This window comes from Maniola hyperantus, chromosome Z, assembly GCF_902806685.2.
Source record: "Maniola hyperantus chromosome Z, iAphHyp1.2, whole genome shotgun sequence".
Taxonomy (NCBI): domain Eukaryota; kingdom Metazoa; phylum Arthropoda; class Insecta; order Lepidoptera; family Nymphalidae; genus Maniola; species Maniola hyperantus.
The window spans coordinates 12,556,708-12,577,708 of record NC_048564.1 but is presented as its reverse complement, the minus strand read 5'-3'; the positions used below and the strand labels follow the sequence as shown (position 1 = coordinate 12,577,708).

At 38.6% G+C, this 21,001-nt stretch overlaps 1 protein-coding gene across 9 annotated transcripts in view; it reads right to left on the bottom strand.

The window, feature by feature from the left end:
• Positions 1 to 2,212: 2,212 nt before the first annotated feature.
• LOC117995771 (large proline-rich protein BAG6) overlaps positions 2,213 to 21,001 on the bottom strand; it is a 37,628-nt gene continuing 18,839 nt past the window's right edge. For 4 of the 9 annotated variants that reach the window (XM_069508817.1, XM_069508816.1, XM_069508818.1 and 1 more), the window contains exons 15-28: positions 20,006 to 20,089; positions 18,799 to 18,975; positions 18,307 to 18,537; positions 17,735 to 17,884; positions 16,574 to 16,768; positions 15,183 to 15,382; positions 14,477 to 14,572; positions 13,691 to 13,858; positions 12,708 to 12,860; positions 12,442 to 12,600; positions 10,469 to 10,532; positions 6,372 to 6,564; positions 5,950 to 6,115; positions 2,213 to 5,365 (exon numbers count right to left, since the gene is read on the bottom strand). In XM_069508817.1, coding sequence (XP_069364918.1) covers positions 5,326 to 5,365; positions 5,950 to 6,115; positions 6,372 to 6,564; positions 10,469 to 10,532; positions 12,442 to 12,600; positions 12,708 to 12,860; positions 13,691 to 13,858; positions 14,477 to 14,572; positions 15,183 to 15,382; positions 16,574 to 16,768; positions 17,735 to 17,884; positions 18,307 to 18,537; positions 18,799 to 18,975; positions 20,006 to 20,089 — 2,076 coding nt within the window. In that variant the 3' untranslated portion in view covers positions 2,213 to 5,325. Of the gene's footprint in view, positions 5,366 to 5,945; positions 6,116 to 6,371; positions 6,568 to 10,468; positions 10,533 to 12,441; positions 12,601 to 12,707; positions 12,861 to 13,690; positions 13,859 to 14,476; positions 14,573 to 15,182; positions 15,383 to 16,573; positions 16,769 to 17,734; positions 17,885 to 18,306; positions 18,538 to 18,798; positions 18,976 to 20,005; positions 20,090 to 21,001 lie in introns of those variants that run through there. The other 5 variants (XM_069508819.1, XM_069508821.1, XM_069508822.1 and 2 more) reach the window with 5 other exon arrangements.

The following is a 21,001-nucleotide window of genomic DNA, read 5'->3' as shown; positions in this document are numbered from 1 at the left end:
TTACAAACGCCGCCCACCAAGAAATTTGGTGGTAGCGCATGTTATTTTATACCAATCTAATAGATATTAATGTTAAAAAATAATAATAGTTATAATCGAAATACTATATTGAATGTTTCAACCTATTATAGATATATATTTTGTTGTCACTCGCCGTTCGATTTATGTATACGTGGAAGTAGAGAACAAATAAATAAATTAAATAAAATTAAACAAAGAATTACGCAGTTTTATTGTACCTATCAAGTGTAGGTACCTAAGTATGCTAAGTAATTCCTCAGTGCTTGAAGTTGAAGACCAAAGTCTTCGAACAGTGCGTGTTGCCAGTGATGACATAATATGGATCCGAGACATGGTCGCTAACTATGGGCCTCATAAGAAAGCTCAGAGTCACTCAGCGGGCGATGGAGAGAGCTAGATGCTTGGAGTTTCTCTACGTAATCAAATCAGAAACGAGGAGATCTGTAGGAGAACTAGAGTAACCGACATAGCTCAACGGGTTGCGAAGCTGAAGTGGCAATGGGCGGGACCACATAGTTCGTACAACCGATAGACGTTGGGGTCCCAAGGTGCTGTAATGGTGACCTCGCACCGGAAGACGCAACGTTGGAAGACCCCCCCTAGGTGGACGGACGACATCAGACGAGTCGCAGGGAGCCGCTGGATCCAGGTGGCGCAAGACCGTGGCGTGTGGAAGTCCCTACAAGAGACCTATGTCCAGCAGTGGACGTATATTGGTTGATGATGACCTAAGTAGATCAAAAAGTGAATCTACGTAGTTTGAACTCGATTGAGATTAGTCTCAAAGAGATCAAAATCTGATGGTGTGATTGAGAATAGGAAGGTGGTCTGTAAACGTAGTCGCAGACCATTAAACGTATGGACTAAGAGCATGCGAGGGCCAGACCTTTGTTATTTTATAAAAGCTGAAAGTTTCTCTGCGTACCAACACAGGGAGGAATGATCAGCGAATTTGGTCATTGCCGCATCAGCTTCCCGTATCTCACTGAGTATGGAGTAATATAGAGGTACAGTACGCGGCAGACAGTAATGTGCATCGACCTTTAGAAGGAGATAGCAGATTTGTAGAGCAATTGTCTCTGTCGTTTAGACCGACAAAACGTCATATAGGTATGAGTGACAGAGACATCGCTCTACAAAGACGAAATGTCATTCTAATGGCCAATGTCATGCCAATGTACATTACTTTCCGCCGCGTACAAGCACGATCTCCGTGTACAAAATGTCCATTAAAATATGCAAAAAAGGGTGGCGCTACAGCCAGTGGGTAAGTTTTAAAAAGAGCGGTAGATTTAAAATAGAGAAACAAACTACGTATTACTATTATAAATAACTACCTATAGTACGTAAAAGGTCGAGTTGGCAATCGAGGTACGAGGCGGAGGGCTGTGCGGGTGTGCGGGGCTTCCCCACCCCGATTGCCATGTCGACCTGTCGCGAACAATAAATTGTTGTTAAATTTTCTAACTCATGCCGAGTTAGAAAATTTAACAACAATTTATTGTTCACTCCGTTAACAACTACTGTGTTCATATCATTGCCTCTGCCGACGCTAGCGTCATTTTGAAGAGGTTTAAACTATAATTTCCTGTTTATAGCTGGATACTTACTTCTTAAACTTTTCCCCCATGAGATCTTGCTCCTTACCTCTACTCTCCACACGACGCGACGGAGCTATGTCAGTAACTCTGATTCTTCTATAACGGATATCCTCATTTCTGATTTGTACACGTAGAGAAATTCCAAGCATAGCTCGCTTTTCGTCGCCCGCTGAGTGACTCTGAACTTTCTGTACTTATATCAAATCTTTGAAAAGAGCAACCGCTGAGTTTCTTGCTGGTTCTTCCAGGTAGGAAAGGCATTCCGAACCAGTGGTAGATGCATTTGACGATTCAAAAGTACTTGTTCTATTCTATGAGCTTGGATAGCGTGCTCCAATCAAATAAAGACAAAGACGCGGTAGCGTGTGAAAAGCCAAGTTCTTATATAAACTTTAAACAACCTGATTAACTATTGGTTACCACAAAAACTTCAGGCACTGTTTAAACTGACGATAAACACGTGCGCGGAATGGGAGAGACGTGTGTTTAACCTCTGTTCAAACCACGTCTAAAGTTTTTGAGCTAAAATAGGTAAATTATATTTATTCTATTTAGAAAAGTGATTAGATAGGTATGCCTAAATAAAACACTTATTTTACATGAATCCATTATTTTATTAACTATGTGAGCCACTTATAATTAAAAAAGGCAAGTGACAACAGTACCAAATGTTTTAAACCCCTATCTAGAATGGACGCTTATCCATTGGCCGACTCTTGGCCGACACTGACAACTTAGGGTGAGATCTATAGAGCGTACTCTGACTGTGCTCAGATTTAAGTTTCCGTTAAAACAAGACAGATTTATGTCAGCTGTCAGATATAACGCTGTCTCGTTTAAGTTTTAACAGTGTCTTACGTCTAAGCAAAGTCAAAGTACGCTCTATAGATATCAGTCTTAATGACAATGTATTAATAATGTGGTAACCTCGACGCAACCACTCCCGTTCATTGTCATGAGAAGCAAGTGTAGGAATTTATATCATGGCACAAATTTTGCACTTTCCGACTACGCGGTCGACGGCTTTCAAACAATTCTTAATCGTGAAGTTGCGTCGGGCGTAATGACACCGGTGGGAGCCAACGGAAAAGCGCCCATGAAAAGAAATTATACATTTTCTTTATTCAGATTGATGAAGATGAGTATAGATTAAATAATTATTAATTTTATTATGCATATTTTAAATATCATTATCATTCAAAATATACATCACACTATTGGTTAAAAAAATCGTAATAAGGTACTCTTAGATAGAATTTATTTACGACAAAATATGTTGTTCAAGAATAGACCTTAATACACAATAAATTATATTTCATTTCTTTTTATAAATCATATTAAAATTAAAATGTATTATGTTAAAATGTAATTCATTTATTTTGCAGGCAGGGACAAGAACTCTTCGAAGTTATCGAATGACAATAATTGAGCTCATATAATAATGTATTTACGACATCGATTCTACTATTACATTTAATATTTATCTGTATTATAGTGATAAACTCCCTTAATTAGCGAAAGCGTGAAATGCAAATGCTCAAAATGGAGTTGTTCGAATAGTAAATAATAAATTATCTTCAAACTTTTCTTGAGTTCGAAAAGTAAAAGGAAAATTGCAGATATTGGATGGATAATAATAATTAATTTAGTTCAGTTTGTATTTATTAGTTGAGAAACGAAAAGTAGAAACAGGTCTTTGATTACTTTACGCTGGTGCTGGTTTGGCAAAGAAAAAGTTGAGAAGAATTATTATTAAACATTTTTTTAATCCGAGAAACATTGCACATAGTCTTACTACGTTTCTTACTTTCTTGGATAATAATCCCTTCCTTAAGGAGAAGGAAAAACTAAGAGTTACTGAAGATTTGCATTTCAAGCGTTTACTGTTACTAATGAATATATTCATGCTAATAACACATATAATTAAAATATTTCGTAAATATATTAATGTTAGTATTTTTCATTGAATTCTTTAAATCTAACATTCTAAATGTATCATCAATAAATTGTACTATATTATAAGTAAACAAACACATAAACAATGAGCGGTAAAATACATGTACGGGCTGGGTACGTGGTTCCACATAGGTGTACAGGAAACATCAAATTGACAAAGGTGAGCAATGAGAGCTGGCACGTAAACAATGCTGTTTTACGCCAAAGCAACAATATGCGACAGTGCGGCATACTACAATATTATAACAAAAATGAAAGCGTTAATTTTGCGGCCTAAGCAGCACACGGAAGTCTATTTTATGCCGATACAACAATGGGCTTTAGAAATGTAATATTACGGCACGATAGTCAGCCGATGACTGTTACATTTTAAATTATTTTACCATGCAGCCCTGTGGTATGCCACAATGTGATACTATGTTGCTCTGGCTTAAATATCATAAATGCGAAAGTGTATTTGTTTGTTGGTTTGTCCTTAAATCACGCCACCACGAAGCAACGGATTGACGTGATTTTTTGCATGGATATACCTAGCTAAAGACCTCGAAAGTTATATAGGCAATTTTTTATTCTGGGGCCCTACTACCACCGCTTAAAGTAGTAATGTTTCAATATTGTTTTGACATTTTCACACAGGTTTTGTATGAAAATGTCAATATTAAAACATTACTTACTACTTTAAGCGATGACAGTAGGGCCCCTGGACTTTTTAATCCTATTTTTCTACATCTATTTTTAAAAATCTAAATACGCGCGGACAAAGTTACGGACATCAGCTAGTAATACAACTTATAAAAGTGCCTACTGTGTGCGTGTCAGCTCTGTAACGCGGTGTATTAGTATCGACGTCAGGTCGAACAAATCTAACAACTATGGAATACATCTATGGTAAAAATTTAACAATTATGTGTTTTGAATATAGCAAGTAAAATCGTTCTTAATTATTTTAAATACAACCATATTATGTAAGGTTAAGTGGGTTACGAAGAATTTATTTTTAATAAAATCTCGCAGTTTACAACAATTCTTACTATGAAAGCCTATCTGCTCGATCGAGCTAGGGTTCCAAACACAGATCATATTCAATACATGCAATTTTAAAAGTGATCGAAACGTCCAAATATTTAATTTTATTACGAAATAACTTGATAAAAAGACTGTACAAATTCAAAAAAATTACATATTGCTTAAATCAAAAAATCAAGTAAAATGATGTTAGAATAAAGTTTGAAAAGAGACGTAACCTTTTGATGTAGTAATCTTACATAATAAGGTAGTTTATTTATTCACAGTAATATAATTGTTTACGTTTACAGACAACACATTTTTTGTGAATTTATTAGTTAACAAGTTAAAAAGTTAACTGCATTTTAATATTGTATAAATTGAATTTATTTTACAATGAAAGAGAGAAAATTAAAATATTTTAAACACCTAACTTAGGTACATTAATTAATATTCTTAAAGTCTTCAATTAAGACGCGGGTATGAAATTTTTTGCTCACAAAATATAAAGGTTTAAAATAATAAAAACAAAATATTTTAAAATAATACTTATTTAGGAGCATTATTCAAAATTATTAAGTCGTCAGATAAGACGCGGGTCTGAAATTTTTCAGCTCACAAAATGTCAAGGTTTAAAAAAAATGAAATATTATATACAGTATATACTACATAAAGCAATTAATGACGATGCTTTTAACTTTTTAACTTGACCAATCACGAGAGCTAGTTTTTGGGAAGTCCTTTAATCACTGTTATTTTCCGGTGACTTCTGCGCATTAGTCCTAAAAAAAAAGAAAACAGTTTTTATAAAACCTTCCAATTGAATTAGCGTTAAGCTAGTGACTTGTGAAAAAGAGTAACTGCGAGAACACACACATACCTACATGGAGCATGTACAAACATTAATTTTGTGTAATCATACTAAAACTTGCGGCCAGCGCTTGTAGCAAGAACTTTGTGAAAATTTTTACGGCTGTTAGGTGGGCGTTAGGAAAAATTGTGATAATCCTGCATGCCTGAGAATTCTCCAAAATGTTCTCAAACTTGTGTGAAGCCACCAAAATGGGCATCTACGAGCACGCTGGAAGAGATATGCCATACAAAATGACAATCATTTTTGGGCCGATTCGAAGCGTCCCACCGAAAGTCTTTATATCAAAATTAATGTTGACATGTGATGTTGTCTTAGAGTACACTCACATGACGCTCACTGCTGCTATCAGCGCTAAAGTAGCAAAAATCAAGTTGCTTTGAAACATGTCGGCAATCGCAAATCCAGCGTGTATTAGTAGAAGTCAGTGCCTAAGCTCTGCTCGCTCTGACAGGAGACCTATGCTCGATGATGGGTTGATGACGATGAAGTTACCTGGGTTGGTTGAGGAATCGCGCTGTGGCTGCGAATCGGCGCGGCTCGTAGTCGCGGCTGGCGGCGGCGCGCGCGCGCGCTATGCTGCGCACGTGCTCGCGGAACGTGGCACGCAGCTCCTCGCCTGGCGCCGCGCCCAACGGCTCCGACACCTCGTTCACGCTCTCTGCACCGGGATTTAATCGTAAAGCAGATTAGCTAGTTTTCTCCTCTCACGTTCTAACACTTTCGATGATTGCGAAGGAATCAGTAGGTACACTTTTAATAAAATGTGGCTCGGCCAAGTTCTAAACAATGAATTTTTGAGTTTTTGGCATAACTAAGTCCATCAACCGGCGAAAAATCGACGCCCTATAAATGTGGTGGGGTGCATGTGTGTGACTAGGAGTGAACATGAGAAGAAGAATCCAATGAATGCTTACCAGTGATGAAAGCGTTCAACGTTGTAGGCGGTCGGGCCTGACGCACGCAGCGGCGCTTCTTGGGCGGCATGCCCGACAGATAGGCGTCGCTGTAAGGCTCGTCCGGCTCGGCCACGCGCTGCCGCTGCAGGTCGCGTGTGAACGCGGGCACCCACTCCTCCCCCCAGTGTTGCGCTATGTGCGCAGGTGGCACCTACAACAATAGGGGAATACAACCCGAGCCGCCTTGGAGTTCGGAGAAACTACACAGGTCTACACATGAGGAAGTCAGGTCGATCCCGGCGTGTTTTTACAGCGATTTGATACGCGATACTGCCGCTGGTCGTATACCTTCGCCCCCGGAAAAATGATTTCGCATCGATACAGACGCGATGCAGCATATAGATAGGCGTCCATTCTAGAGGTGATCAATTTATTTATTAACCTGTTAATTTAACACATATTAAAGTTTGTTGATTAACTGCGATATTAAAACTTAACAATTTTAAATAAAAAAATATTATTAAATCAAAAAATACATATTATTATAGTTAGGACCTATACCTACGTTCTAAGTAGCTGCAGTAGGTACTTAAGTAGGTAGCGCGAAGATTCCAGGAAATTAAATTTCGAAGCGGGCGCGCGGTGCAAAACGCGCGCGCGACGACATTATACCTACCGATTACGTCATGCGCTAAAAATACCGATGCATTGAATATGGTTAAAAATAACAAGTCAACTAATGTTAAATACGTTAAATAGCACCACATCGATATGATGATAAATTTAACATATCAAATGATTTTGTTGTTCCCATCGAATACCTACGAAGTGTTAATAAATAAGTTAAATAATTTTGTTATTTTTGTTGATGCTTTGATTTGATACATAAATAATACAATAGTCGAAATTTTTGTTATTTCTGTTTATTAACGATACTGTTCGATTAACGATAGTGCGCGTTCATAGACTTTTTGCTAGTTTATTTTTTCGGGTAATTTGATGGTGTAGTTTATTTTGCTCACTTCGTTGTCTGTCCGTCCGGCCGTCCGTCTGTCTGTCTGTGCGTCCGTCCGTCCGTCTGTCTGTGCGTCCGTCCGTCCGTCTGTCTGTGCGTCCATCTGTCCGTCTGTCTGTGCGTCCGTCCGTCCGTCTGTCTGTGCGTCCGTCTGTCTGTCTGGCTGTCAAGAAACCTACAGGGTACTTCCCGTGGACCTAGAATCATGAATTTATCAGGTAGGTAGGTACCTAGGTTTTATAGCACACGCAAGGGGGAAAATTTGAAAACCGTAATTTCTGGTCACGTCATCATCATCATCATCATCAACCGATAGACGTCCACTGCTGGACATAAGTCTCTTGGAGTGACTTCCGCTCCACACGCCACGGTCTTGCGGCGCTTGAATCCAGCGGCTCCCTACGACTCGTTTGGTTACATCACCAAAAATAAATTTAAATGTGTTCATGAAAGTAGTGTTTTCAATTTTCAAAGTAAGATGAAATCAAGTGGGGTAGGTATCGTGTTTTTTTTTTTTTAGTCTGTGTTATATTTTTAACGTGTTTATTTATCAATAAATTTTAATAACAATTATTGATATTATATTATGTAAGTTTAACAGTATTTGACACCACTAGTCCATTCGTGCGATGTAGTGACTACTTTTGAACGCAGTGTGGTCGTTACACTTGCAAGATGGATTCGATCGAGACCACGTTGGTCGCATTGTCTTGGTTGCTGCGTTTACGGAAGCAGCCACAGCGTAGGTAATATAATTATTGGGTGCACCCATGTAATAAAGAATCGCTATAAAGAATAAAAGCGTTTGCATCGATGTTGAATCAGATACTAGGCGGTTATATCACTACTGAATCAGTAATTCAGTAATCCCTGCAAAAAGTCACCGTGAGCGACCTCTCATAGATTCTTGAACATTAGGCCGACCGCACTTCCAAGCATTATCGTACGAACCAACCAAGCATTTTAGGAGCGCGCAGACTGTGTGCGAGTTAGTCGTACTTATACGTGCGTTTAGTTTCGTAGTCCGAAAACAATCCGAACTTATTTGGATTTTATTGGGATGCAGAAAAATTAATTTGTGGGTTTAAGATGGGATAAAAGAAGAGAATTATTATTCATCACGCACAAATAAAGACTTCACAAAAGCGATATCACCGGGATACTGCCCATTTGACGAGGAAAAACGTATTCAGTGTGCGCACTCAATTCGTACGGTCAGCATTCATACGTATACGTACGATCGCCTCCAAAGTGCGGTTAACCTTATGCTACATTCGAACATTTAAAATACCATTCATGCTGATATGGCATTTATTTTACGTAAAGTAGAAATAAGTTTAGAGCGAAATCGCATCATAGATTCATGCAAGTGTTCTGGCTAACGGTAACAGCGAGACATTAAAAAAAAATTGATCCTGTTCTGTCAATTTTACGATTTACTAATGTTATCTGTGTTTTATAAAATAGTATTTTTCTTTAATTATTTATTTAACTTTAACTAGTTGACTGCAATCACACCAAACAGTAAGTGATGATGCGGTCTAAGGTGGAGCGCGTCTGCCTAGAAGATGCATATTCACTCTTCTTTTACAGATAACAATACAATAGCCAGCGGAAAAACCGGCCAAGTGCGAGTCAGACTCGCGCACCGAGGGTTTCGTGCAACGTATTACAGTCGGTTTTCGGATTTTCCCCCTTTCGTGTGCTATAAGACCTACCTGCCTGCCAAATTTCATGATTCTAGTTCAAGGGGAAGTATCCTCTAGGTATCTTAACAGACAGACAACGATGTGATCCTATAAGGGTTCCGTTTTTCCTTTTACAGAACCCTAAAAATGGATGGGCATTCTACATTCTAACAATGCATATCAGAAATGAGGAAGCAAATCGCTTCCTCCTTCTATAATGCCTGAGTGATTTCAAGCACTGTACAAAACAAATCAAGGACATCCGCAACATACCCTAATTTATTTAAGTCGATAGAAGCTTTTTCTTAAACGAAAAATTATAAATAAAATATAACGCCTGTTTGCGACTGCAACGTGTTATTTCGGAAAAGTGTAATTTTTAACTAATAATGCTCGACCTATTTAATCTTAATATATGATATTGGATGGTTAATCCCACAGAACACACCATCCTTCTAAATTCGATAGAAACTAATTTACAGCCACTGTAATTTTTTTTCTCATACATTGAAATAACACGTTGTAGTCGAAAACAGGCGATAAGAGCAGAATAAATACAGAATAATAGTATAGGTGTAGTTTGTAAATGTACATTATTAAACATAATTGGTAAGTAAGTATCGGTTATGGAAATTATGTGACGATAGCTGATGCCCGCGACTTCGTCCGCGTGGAATTAGGCTTTATCTCTGATTTTCCCGGATAAAAAGTAGCCTATGTCACTCTCCAGGCCTTTATCTATACCCATGACACGTCAAAAAAACTACGTCATTCCGTTGCACCGTTGCGACGTGATTGAAGGACAAACAAACAAACACTTTCGCATTTATAATAAGGGTACTGATAATACGCAATCATGTAAAATAATGCACACACCTTGCCAGTAACATAAACAAATACACAAACACGAAGACAAGAGATTTTATTTCAATTATCAACACAAATGACACAAATCACACATGAACTTTCATTGTTACCTTACTAGAACAAATTCCTCCCAAAGCACGTAAGGCAATATTTAAGACATACTCCAAAGCACATAACGATTAATAATAAACAATGTATTTAAAAACTCCATACCATACAAAGCTTATAATCCATTTTTCTCAGTCAAACAAAAATAATTGACTATTTTAAACCAGCGGCGATCAAACAATCATTGACGATCGCTTGCTTAACAAAAAAAATCTTTAATGATAGGCAATACGATACTTGATGAATGAATATTTATAAGTAGTTTGCTGGTAGTGATTAATTTGAATAATTGGTTATCAAATCTTTAACGGTACTTTCGTAATTCTATTGAATTAAAAATAACTAGCCAAATTTCGTGTATTTATGTACTTAGTCAAGTTAGTAGTTCAATTAAAGTGCATTAAACTAATCGACGTGTATAATTGTCTTATACTTACGAAAATTAAGTCATCCGTAGAGCTTTCCGAATTAGCCGAGCCGGGTTTTGGCTGTCGACTGGGCCTGAAAATAAACAACTATGAGTATTGAAACTAAGCAATTTATGCTTAAATGTAATAATACTGCACGATTAATTTAGTCATTTCCGGACTTTTCGTGTCTACGTTTGGCGAACCGAGCATGAACGCAGCATTTAGGCAGGTACGAACGAAATTCTCTTGGCCCAGCTGGGGATCAGATCTTCAGTGGTACCATCGAACACCTCGTGGTACAAGGTCGAGTGGAGGGCACACGTACACAAGGGCATTCCCCAACTAGGTGGACGGACTTAACCCGTTCCGCAACAAACGTTCTTGCCTTTACACAAGTTTAAAAAATGTGTTAAAAGTATGCTCCTAAAAAAGCATATTATACAGTCGCAGACTATGTAAACGATAAAAAAGCTTGTAATTGACTCGCTCCAGCAATGCACGGGGCTGCAATGGCTTGTATAGTAGGTATGGGATAATAACACTGTAAATTGAAAAATTAAAAAGAGCAACCGCCGAGTTTCTTGCTGGTTCTTCTCGGTAGGAACGGCATTCCGAACCAGGAGTAAATTAAAACTACCCGACTATTCATAAGCACTTGTAAAAAGTTTACTTGAATAAAAAACATATTCTATTCTATTCTACACACGCCTGTCTCCGTGTATGCACTTAATGCCACCAACAAAAGTCGCTGGAGTAAGATCGCACGAGCAGCAGTAAAAATTCATAGCCCCGAACACTGTCAAGAGTGAACGATTGATAAGAAGAATCTATAATATAAAAATGAATCACTAAATGTGTTGCTCATCGCAAATCTCGAGAACAGCTGAACCGATTTCACTCATTCTTTTTTTATAATATTCCTTGAAGTACGAGGATGGTTCTTACGGAGAGAAATTTAAAAAAAAATTAATCGACTGTTAGGCGAAACGAAGTTCGCCAGGGCAGCTATCTATAAAAGGTAGACTTGATCAAGCGAGCTTGCTCTCTTACCACTTTAACAAATTCTCGTACAATAGAGATAAACAGAGACCGAGCATTGCTCTGTCTTTGTTTATCCCAATAGATCCCGTTGATAGATCCATCAGTCAGTCAGTTGGGGATAGCTGTTTTGGTTTACATCCACTTTTACGAGCCTCGAGCTTTTATACTTTACGCTTATATCACGCCTTGAGGTTCAGTTCGCAGTCGACGCGTTCCGTCAATTGTCAGTTTTTTGATGAACAAAAAAGCATTCACGTCGCACTCACAGTACACATGTGAACGTGTTTACTGTGCCTTTCGCAAGTGGAATTATCATGGAATGAAGTTATCATGGAAAGGTGATCAAAGGAACTTTATTTAAAGTTAATAGAAATATTATATCGGAATCATCCGATGTTATGCGCAATCGAAAAGGCTCCGCTCATGTTCGGCTCGCCAAACGAAGACGCAGGTTTAGGGGCATAGAACACACTGGCCCAACGCGCTAGTGCACGCGCGAATGCACTCGATCAGTAGGACCACTGGTCCTGTATTGCGTTGTACGTTGGAGGTATGATCATCATATTATTTAGTGCTTTATAAATAACATACGCTAAAATACGCATATAAACATACGTACAAGTATAAATCTGGGTGGCATGCTTCACAGAAAATATTTTACACTCAAAAAATATTTCTATAAAAAGGCTTTCATTTTAATATGATAAAACGTGACATTGATGTTATGACAAAACTCTTACTAGATGGTTCCAATATCGTGAAAAAGTTTACGATTTATACCTAATAAAATATTATAAATCAAAAAACGGCCACATATTATACAACTCACGTGTGGCCAGCTGAGTTTTGTAGGTTTTCATAAAACATCAACGGTGTACATCGTAATTTACAAGCGGCGTGTACACGATGTCCGGCATTCGCCGAAAGCATTGGGTCAATGTGCATTGGGCTGCAATTACCTGAACCGGCCGCGGCTGTGCATAGCTGAGACGCGTCCATTTTGATCGATACGGGGGGTAACCAACCCATTGATAGGGCCAACCGGGAGGACCGGACCGAGCGGAGCAGGTGCTGACCCGCTACTTTGCCCCTCCGAGGCAGGACGTGAAGTCTCTTGCCTAATTTCAGTATAAATATTCTAAATTAGACGGGATTTCAGAACATTTTGTTTAACATCACAGGCTTACCCTTATGGTATTTAGTGCGCCGTTTCGGTCAACTTTACCTGAATCGTCCACGAATGGAGTCGACGCGTATTGGCAGTAATTCCTCAAGGCCAACAGGCTCTAGTGGAGGACTCGGAGTCGCCCTACGAACAGCGCCTGCGACGTCCGCCTCGATACTATGCCCCGAGCCGGGGTAGCGAAGCAATTCCTTCCTAATATTAGTATAGAACGTTAACGTGCTTAGCTTGAACAAAACACGCAATTGTACTTTTGATAATAGCTAATAAACGTCGACTCAAAGTGATCACATATTAGAGACGAGCCGAACTCACCGCAAAAGTTGCATATTTAGATTTTGAAAATGTAAGGTAGAAGCGGTTGTGCATTACTGTTGTAATCTGCGATCACCTTTAACCCTCAAATAAAGTACACGTCAATTAACAAGAGCTGGAACGTTTACAGTACTCACACAAACGCAATCTCATTATACAGCATGCTGTACATAAACCAATTTATATTATTTTCATAGGGCGCAATCAAATAATGTATCTCTAATAAACTAACTAAGGACGTGGATTTTACGTGTCTTGGAAGACTGACTGAGAAATAATTTATCTTTGACATAAGCAAATACGGTATTATCGGTTGACTGAAGGATTTAAAAACAAAAATCACGCTGTATTTCATAATCTAAATATATAAAACGAAAAGATGAATGACTGACTGATCTATCAACGCACAGCTTAAACTCCTGGACGGATCGGGCTGAAATTTGGCATGCAGATAGCTATTATGACGTGGACATCCGCCAAGAAAGGATTTTGGAAAATTCAACCCCTAAAGGGGTAAAATAGGGGTTCGAAATTTGTGTAGTTCACGACGGCGAAATCGCGAGCATAAGCTAGAAGTACTAAATAGAAAATAATAACTTTCTCTGTCACGCTAATGAGCTGGCCGCGTGCGAGTCTCTTCATGACACTACACAAGCGCAAGGTGTGAATGTATTGTACGTGGCGGCTCTTATTAACACGGTTGTAATTACCTGAACCTGCCACGGTTGTGCATAGCGGAAACGCGAGCGGGTGGATCATAAGACCCGTCATCGTTTTCGCCAGTTACGTCAGGCCAGTCCAAATCACTATCATCGTCTTCGTTTACCTGACTACACTGCCCTGCGTTACCGTCTGGGACATGTTGGGGTTCATCCCTCCTATGTAGCATGAAATGTTAAGCAGACAACTTTTGTGAGATGGGAAGCCTCAGTTTGAATGTAATGTGTAAATGGAACAAGCGTGTCTCTTATTTTTGAAGCAAAAACTTCCTTAGGCACGTTGAGCGTTGTTGCTAATGGTATTAGCTTTAAAAATTAGTTCCTTAAACCTCGCCAATCAATAAAGTTAATTTTTTTTTACACCATTTGCTCAACAATACCTTATTACTGACTTGTTATCTTAAAGGAAAAGTACGTCATTACATTCCTATGACTTAGCCGGGTCGTAATGTTATACTGAAATCTATTACGCCTTATGAGATGTACTATAATTTGAATTTCCTTTCTAAATAGTTTTGAATTCATCAACTATTGCTGTCTCGCTTTGACGTATGATGGCGTCCTTTTCTCTCGCCAGAAACACGAACCATAGATAGAGTAAAGACATGATTATTGAAATTTTCACATCACTGAAACGTCTTTTAAAATAAGATGGCGAGGATTTTTTAAAGTTTTGTCACAGAAACGTCAATGTAAAAAAAAATATTGGTAATCTACGCTTTGGTTCGGGAAAAAGTATATATGGTACATTGTTTTGAGAAACTAAAGAGATAATACCTGAATCGACCACGATTGTGCGTAGCTGAATCGCCTGCCTGCATCTCGTGGGTTCCAACATTGTCCGAGGCATTCTGAGCAGAGCTCATATCCTCACTAAGTATGCATGAAATTAAGTATACAGCGTTTATGAAATGTCTAGCATACGAGTGATGAGAACTGAACAAAACATATTTTACTTTCGACCATGTAAAACTACAATTTGTTAGTTACAACTACATACAGTCTTAGAAAAAATTGATCTTCTTACAGTTACTGATTACTTTATGAGAAACGCTACATGCAATGACTCGAGCGCCTATCTACTTTTTAGTTGATTATTTTATACCTTCTCTTTGGCAACGGGGGCTCTATACGATATCAGACTTTTGAGACAAAAAAACGGATCGGATATTTACCTTACGAGGCAGAAATAAATTACATTTTTATGTATGCATGCCTGGTATTCTTCCACTGTCTATTATGATTTCTACCTCGTTGCAAATCGTGAAACCGGCTTCCAGCAGTGTACCCCAAAAATACGGGGCTCTTCTTCATGCCCAGGTTCCTTTTTCAAACCTAGATGTAGCTGTCCGTTGCACGAGAAACTACTACTATGGACGGTGCTGATAAACAGATTGCTGAACAAAGGTGACATATTCACAGTTCCTATTTTGCTGGTGACCCACCTGTAAGTTTGGTCGATATTTATGGAAAGAAGACTCACTTTACTCGGCCTCGGTTTTGAGTGACGATGACGCGAGGAACGGCCCCCGTAGCAGAAACGGGCGGAGAGTGATCGGGCGTAGAGTGCGCTAGGGGTTCAATAATTTCATTGAATGATTCTTCAGTGGGCTCGACAGCGGGCGCCGCAGGCGACGTCTGCATTGCATCAACTTGAGGTGACAACTCCATAGGACTTGAATCCTGAAATAAAATGAAATAAATATTTCATGGCGGTCGCTCACAGAAGATCCGCTGCCGCTCATGAGGTGGGACCACACCTCACACCATCTCCTCTCACCCCGCGCTCCGCACCGCACCGCGGCGCTGCGGGCACCGGGTCTTGCGCAGATGGGAAGACAATGGCCCCAATTCTGAGCACAACCTAATTTTAGAGTATTCACATGCTCTTCTTACTAATGTAATATGAAAAGGACAGACACAGTTTGACAGTTTTAAATTTAATTTTTAGATGGTAAACCCCATGATTTTAGCGCGCAGTCGCGAACCTACTGTTTAAATTGGTATTGTGCACTAAAATTTAGTCTTTAAATGTGAAAGGCATGTTCCGTTCCTTTTTTAGCATTAGTAAAAAGAAAAGGATGCAGATACTCTAAATTTAGTTTAGAGAAAGACAAGGGAATCGGTGCCAGTGCCTTCACTGCTTTCGTCTAGATAACGCGTTGCTTGTCTTTACTCACGCCTACTTGTAAAATATTTTCTTAATCATTAGAGCTGCAGAGCTGAGAGGAGCAAAGAGAGCTGCATCTGTGATGAGCAGGGTGCGTGGGAGCTCCAACAGTATTCTGAGAACATTGGCTGCAAAGTGGGAAAACGCTTTTATGAAACACTGGGTGTACATACACATGAACACCAAGTGGTCAAGGGGGTATATGAATTACTTATAATTTGAATTAATTAATAATAATAATTGTAATCTTATTTAGTTACTAACATAGTTAATAAGGTCTTCTGTTACTAAAACATTATGGATGAAACAACTGAAATAAAATAAATAATAATAATAATAATGAGTTTCGTGTCATCATCATCATCATCATCATGATCAACCCATCACCGGCTCACTACAGAACGCGGGTCTCCTCTCAGAGTGAGAAGGGTTATTGGCCATAGTCTACCACGCAGGCCATGTGCGGATTGGTAGACTTCACATACCTTTGAAAACATTATGTAATTCATAATTCACAGGTTATTTATGTTATAATAGTTATCAAAAAAAAAAAAAAAAAAAACCATTTTAAATTATCGATTAAACTAACATGATGTGACGTTACATTCCAGTATTTCATATAATCTCGCATACTAAGCGCGCGTTTTGAAGTTAGATAAAAAGTCACTGATATGACTAGTTGTCAAATACCGTATTGCTTTTACCTGTGTTTTCTGGGTCTCCTCAGTATCCTTTGATTCTTGACTATCCTCAGTGTCTTCTGTGTCGTCAGATTCCTCTGCTGGTTTCTCTGACTCAGCCGCTTTTGGTGATTCACTGTCCGAGTTGATGCTCCTTAGGCCTCCAAAGTATCTTGGCTGTCTCGTACCAAGTGGTCGCGGTGGTTTATTGGCTCTTGGCTGTTAAAAAATACTTAACTTAGTAAACGGGTAAAATATGTAAGCTAAAACCGTATTGAAAAATCCACAATGAGAGAACGGCTTATTGACTCTAAAACTGAACAATAAGACCTTTCATTTAATAACAGAGTCGTGACAATTGGGTGTTTGACTCCGATTTTTTTATTACTTTATTATAAACTAGAATAAAAATAATGACGTAAACTGAAAAAACTAACTAAATCGATAAAATAACAAAAAGTTATAAGCATTTAAATATTTCTGATTAGGCAGAGATAGCGATACAGCAGTTTTACGTCACACCTACTAATGCCATAGTAGCATCGTGCGGTTTCATACAAATTTTCATTTTGCGTGAAAGGGATAGAAGACCCTTCCACTCCAAAATTAAAATGCCTGTAACTTTGTAAATCTTTGTTGGATTTTAATATTTTTTTCAGTGTACGTCATTATTTTTATCCTAGTTTATAATAAAGTAATAATATTTATCAAATTCAAAAGTAGGCAAATACCCAATTTTATAATTTGCCAATTTTTTCCGCCATATTAAATACTAGATGATGCCCGCGACTACGCACGCGTGGATTTAATTTTTTTTTAAATCCGTGGGCACTCTTTGATCGTATCTCCGAATCTTTCAGAATCCCGAACTCTGTGATTTTTCAGGACATAACGGAACCTATGTCCGTCTCCGGGATGTAAGCTGACTCTGCACAAAATTTCATCAAAATCGGTTAACACTTCCGCATTTATAATATTGGTATGGATTAGTGTGAATAACATAGCTAAAATAAAGCTCATGTCACCTCATTTATTATAATCTAGTGAGTAGTCTGCATTTACGAGAAAACATTAGCAGAGTGAACATAAATACAAACCCATCCACAAACTAACATAGACTGCAAAATGTTAACGACTCCGTGTTAGGGTATCGTAGACAAATCATATTTACAGTTCATTGCTTACCGAGCACGAAGCTTGATCTCTACGGCGTATAAACTGCGGGTAGTGTATCTTATTGTTCTCCACGCGAATGATCGCCGCATTCAAGTTCTCCATGGCGAGGCTGTGTAGCAGATCACGGACTGGTTCATCCACATTTTGAATCAAATCCGTCTGTAGATCACGTAAGAGGTTAGAATCTTTCTAAGGCCATTTTTAGAAAGGAACAATTTAAGGTTTTGAAATATTATAGAAGCGAAAACTTCTTTAGGCGCTCTGGCCGACTTTTGGATGGATAAAAACATTACTTCACTTGGATTGAATTTTGAATGTTTTTGAAAATATGTTTGTATGTAATGTTGGATAACGTAACAGAGACAGCGCTGTACTAACTTCTTTCCGTGGATGGAGTATAACTACATTGAGGTACAGTGCGACAAGGCTCTCTTGGCACTTGAATGACATTGACAGGGGGGCGCTGTTGGAAAACAAAGGCTTAGAATATTCAAACAAGAACAAAGGGGCCGATTTCCGATTTTCGCCACGTGCCAAGATGGCCTTGTCGCACTGTATATGGTCTTTCCAACTCTACTAACCAAGAACGAGCGATATATCTTCCTCAGTCCCTCAACTCCTTCCAAGCAGCAATACGATATGACTCCGCAAAGCTCATAGAACAGGCGCGGGAAAATGATGCGGAATCGACGCGAGAACACATCGTTGTTCTCCATGTACAGAACCACCATGGCTTCGTTCAGAAAGCGGATGAATACCGCCTTCATGGATGCAGTCACGTCGACGTTACGGCGCATTGGAGTGATGTTTGCCTAAAAATTCAATTGTTTATGTACTCAGAGCAAACCATATATGGGTAATTGGAAATACTTATCATAATTTAGTAAATTTTGTTTCATCGATTGAGAGTGGAACGGAACGTTACTTTGACTATGAAAATATCCCAACTTGCACACACAAACGAAAACAGTCGCAAAAATTTGCTTCTCAGTTTTGTTCACATTTCCCTCTGAATAGTAATTAGAAGATGTTGTTACAGTCAATATCCTAGAGTACAAACAAACTGTACTTACAATGCGGTTAATAAATTCAGAGTGTCGCTCGAAAATGAGGTCGGCCAGTTCTTCCTGAGTGCCAGCCTCATACTCGCCCTGCATCATATCGCGCATGTAGACTTGCAGGCGCTGGCGAAGGGGCAGCAACTCATCCGGTTCAAGAGTACGTCCTACGGAGAACGAGGTCGCCTCGCGCTGAAAATAACGTAATTTACTTCTTCGTAGGATCGAGTTGGTCTTGATCTATGTAACTGGGTCGCAATATCGACCACCAAAAAATCGTCGTATTTATCGTGGTACGTGGCCGCTACTTACATTATATCATTGATCGTTAAACCCACAGATAACGGAATATCTCTTGTCCGTGGTTAAACCAAAGTCTAAAGGACAACCGCCAATTGCTTAAGAGAGTTAGTTGGTAACAAAACTAAAGAGAATGGTCCAACAAAGCGTATTGGAACTTAATTTTTTGGTGTTTATTCTTTTCTCAGACACGTGGGATTACCGACATTTTAAAGAAACTATGAAAATCGACTATTTGTAACGTTTGAAAGCGTTAGACTGACAGTGTCATAATGTTACAATTTATTGCAATTTATCAATAGCGTTGAATTTTTGTTATATACCATTTCTTGAAATATCGTGTCACTGACTATATACGTTCCGTTTTACTCATTATCTTTTCGCAGTTTTTTAGAAATAGTATACATTGATTTCCCACTTTAAACAATGCTACATCCTTTGAAAAATATTTCATTTAAAGGGAAACAAAGTACGTATCGTTTAGTACCTTTTAGCGGTTGTCCTTTGCTTTCACAATATTTAGCTAATTAACTAGACAAACAGTTATAAAACACAAAAGGGGGCAAAACTACGCTCTGCTTTGCAGCATATTATTTTGTTATTAATTCTTTAACCCTGTTATTTAGACAAGTGTAAGGCTACGTTTAGGTATTGTACGCGACAGCGCTGCGCGGGGTTGCCGCCAAGCATTCCCCCGTGGCCGCCGCAGGCGCGTCCCGCCCCTGCGTCTGCCCCTCAGTACTCCCGAGGTTACCAACGCGCACGCGCACGCAAGACAGCGGGCCCGTCCGAGCCCGCCACGTTTCTATAATATTACCTCGTGCCTATGTATTTGAATGACTGTTAATCTGTAATATACTTTTATCTTGTGAGCCAAGTGTTTTATTGACTCATACAAGTAATTATAAACTTAGGTACTTACCAGAGTCACTATAGCAGCGATCATCAATGATTCTTGGTCAATCGCATGCCTATCGAACCTCTCATACAGAGTTTCAACGTTGTTCTGAAAAATTTCACAAGATTTTTATACACAATACATAAACTTTAGAATTGTGAACTGTGTGAAGCCAAGTTAATAAGTTAGTGATCTATATTTAATATACGATGATGTAATGATCTAAGGAACCAAAACCAATATTACTAATAAAATTGGAATATCTTACCTTTGGCCTACATGTATATTGTATATCAAAGAAATTTGCATATTTCAAATATGCAGATTTATGTATGTATGTATGTATGTATATACTTTATTGCACCACAGAAACACAAATGACAGGTTACAAAAAGAAATCTTAATAAGTAGGTACAAAAAGGCGGTCTTATCGCTAAATAGCGATCTCTTCCAGACAACCTTAACGCTAGGGAAAAAACTAACAAATGGACAATGGGAGGTGGTGTAAAATAAACCTAAATACCAATAGCTAAATAAACTAAACCATATAATAAGAATATAAAATACATATTGTTAATACACTAATACATACAAATAAAGTATAATAGACATACATAAGACTACATAGATATATATACACATATAGATTTAAATAATAAACTATGCCGTTACTGATGATAGCAAAGAGATAGGTAATGATCTTTGACGTCAATTTTAAATTTGTTAAGGGATTCAGCACGATGGATTTGCGAGGGAAGCTCGTTCCATAAACAGATAGCAGTGACCGTGAAGGAATTCTTAAAGTATTTTGTCCGATGTGTAGGTGGCGCTAGAATGAGTTTTCCCGCTGATCGTAAAACTCTATCTGGTCTGTCATGGCCTAGAAATTTGAAATTTTCTTTTAAATAACTTGGAGTCATTGGATTGAACAATACACAGTACAGAAGAGAAACAATGTGCAGATTCCGGCGAAAGCGAATGGGTAACCATTTGAGCTTTGAACGAAATTCGGAGACATGG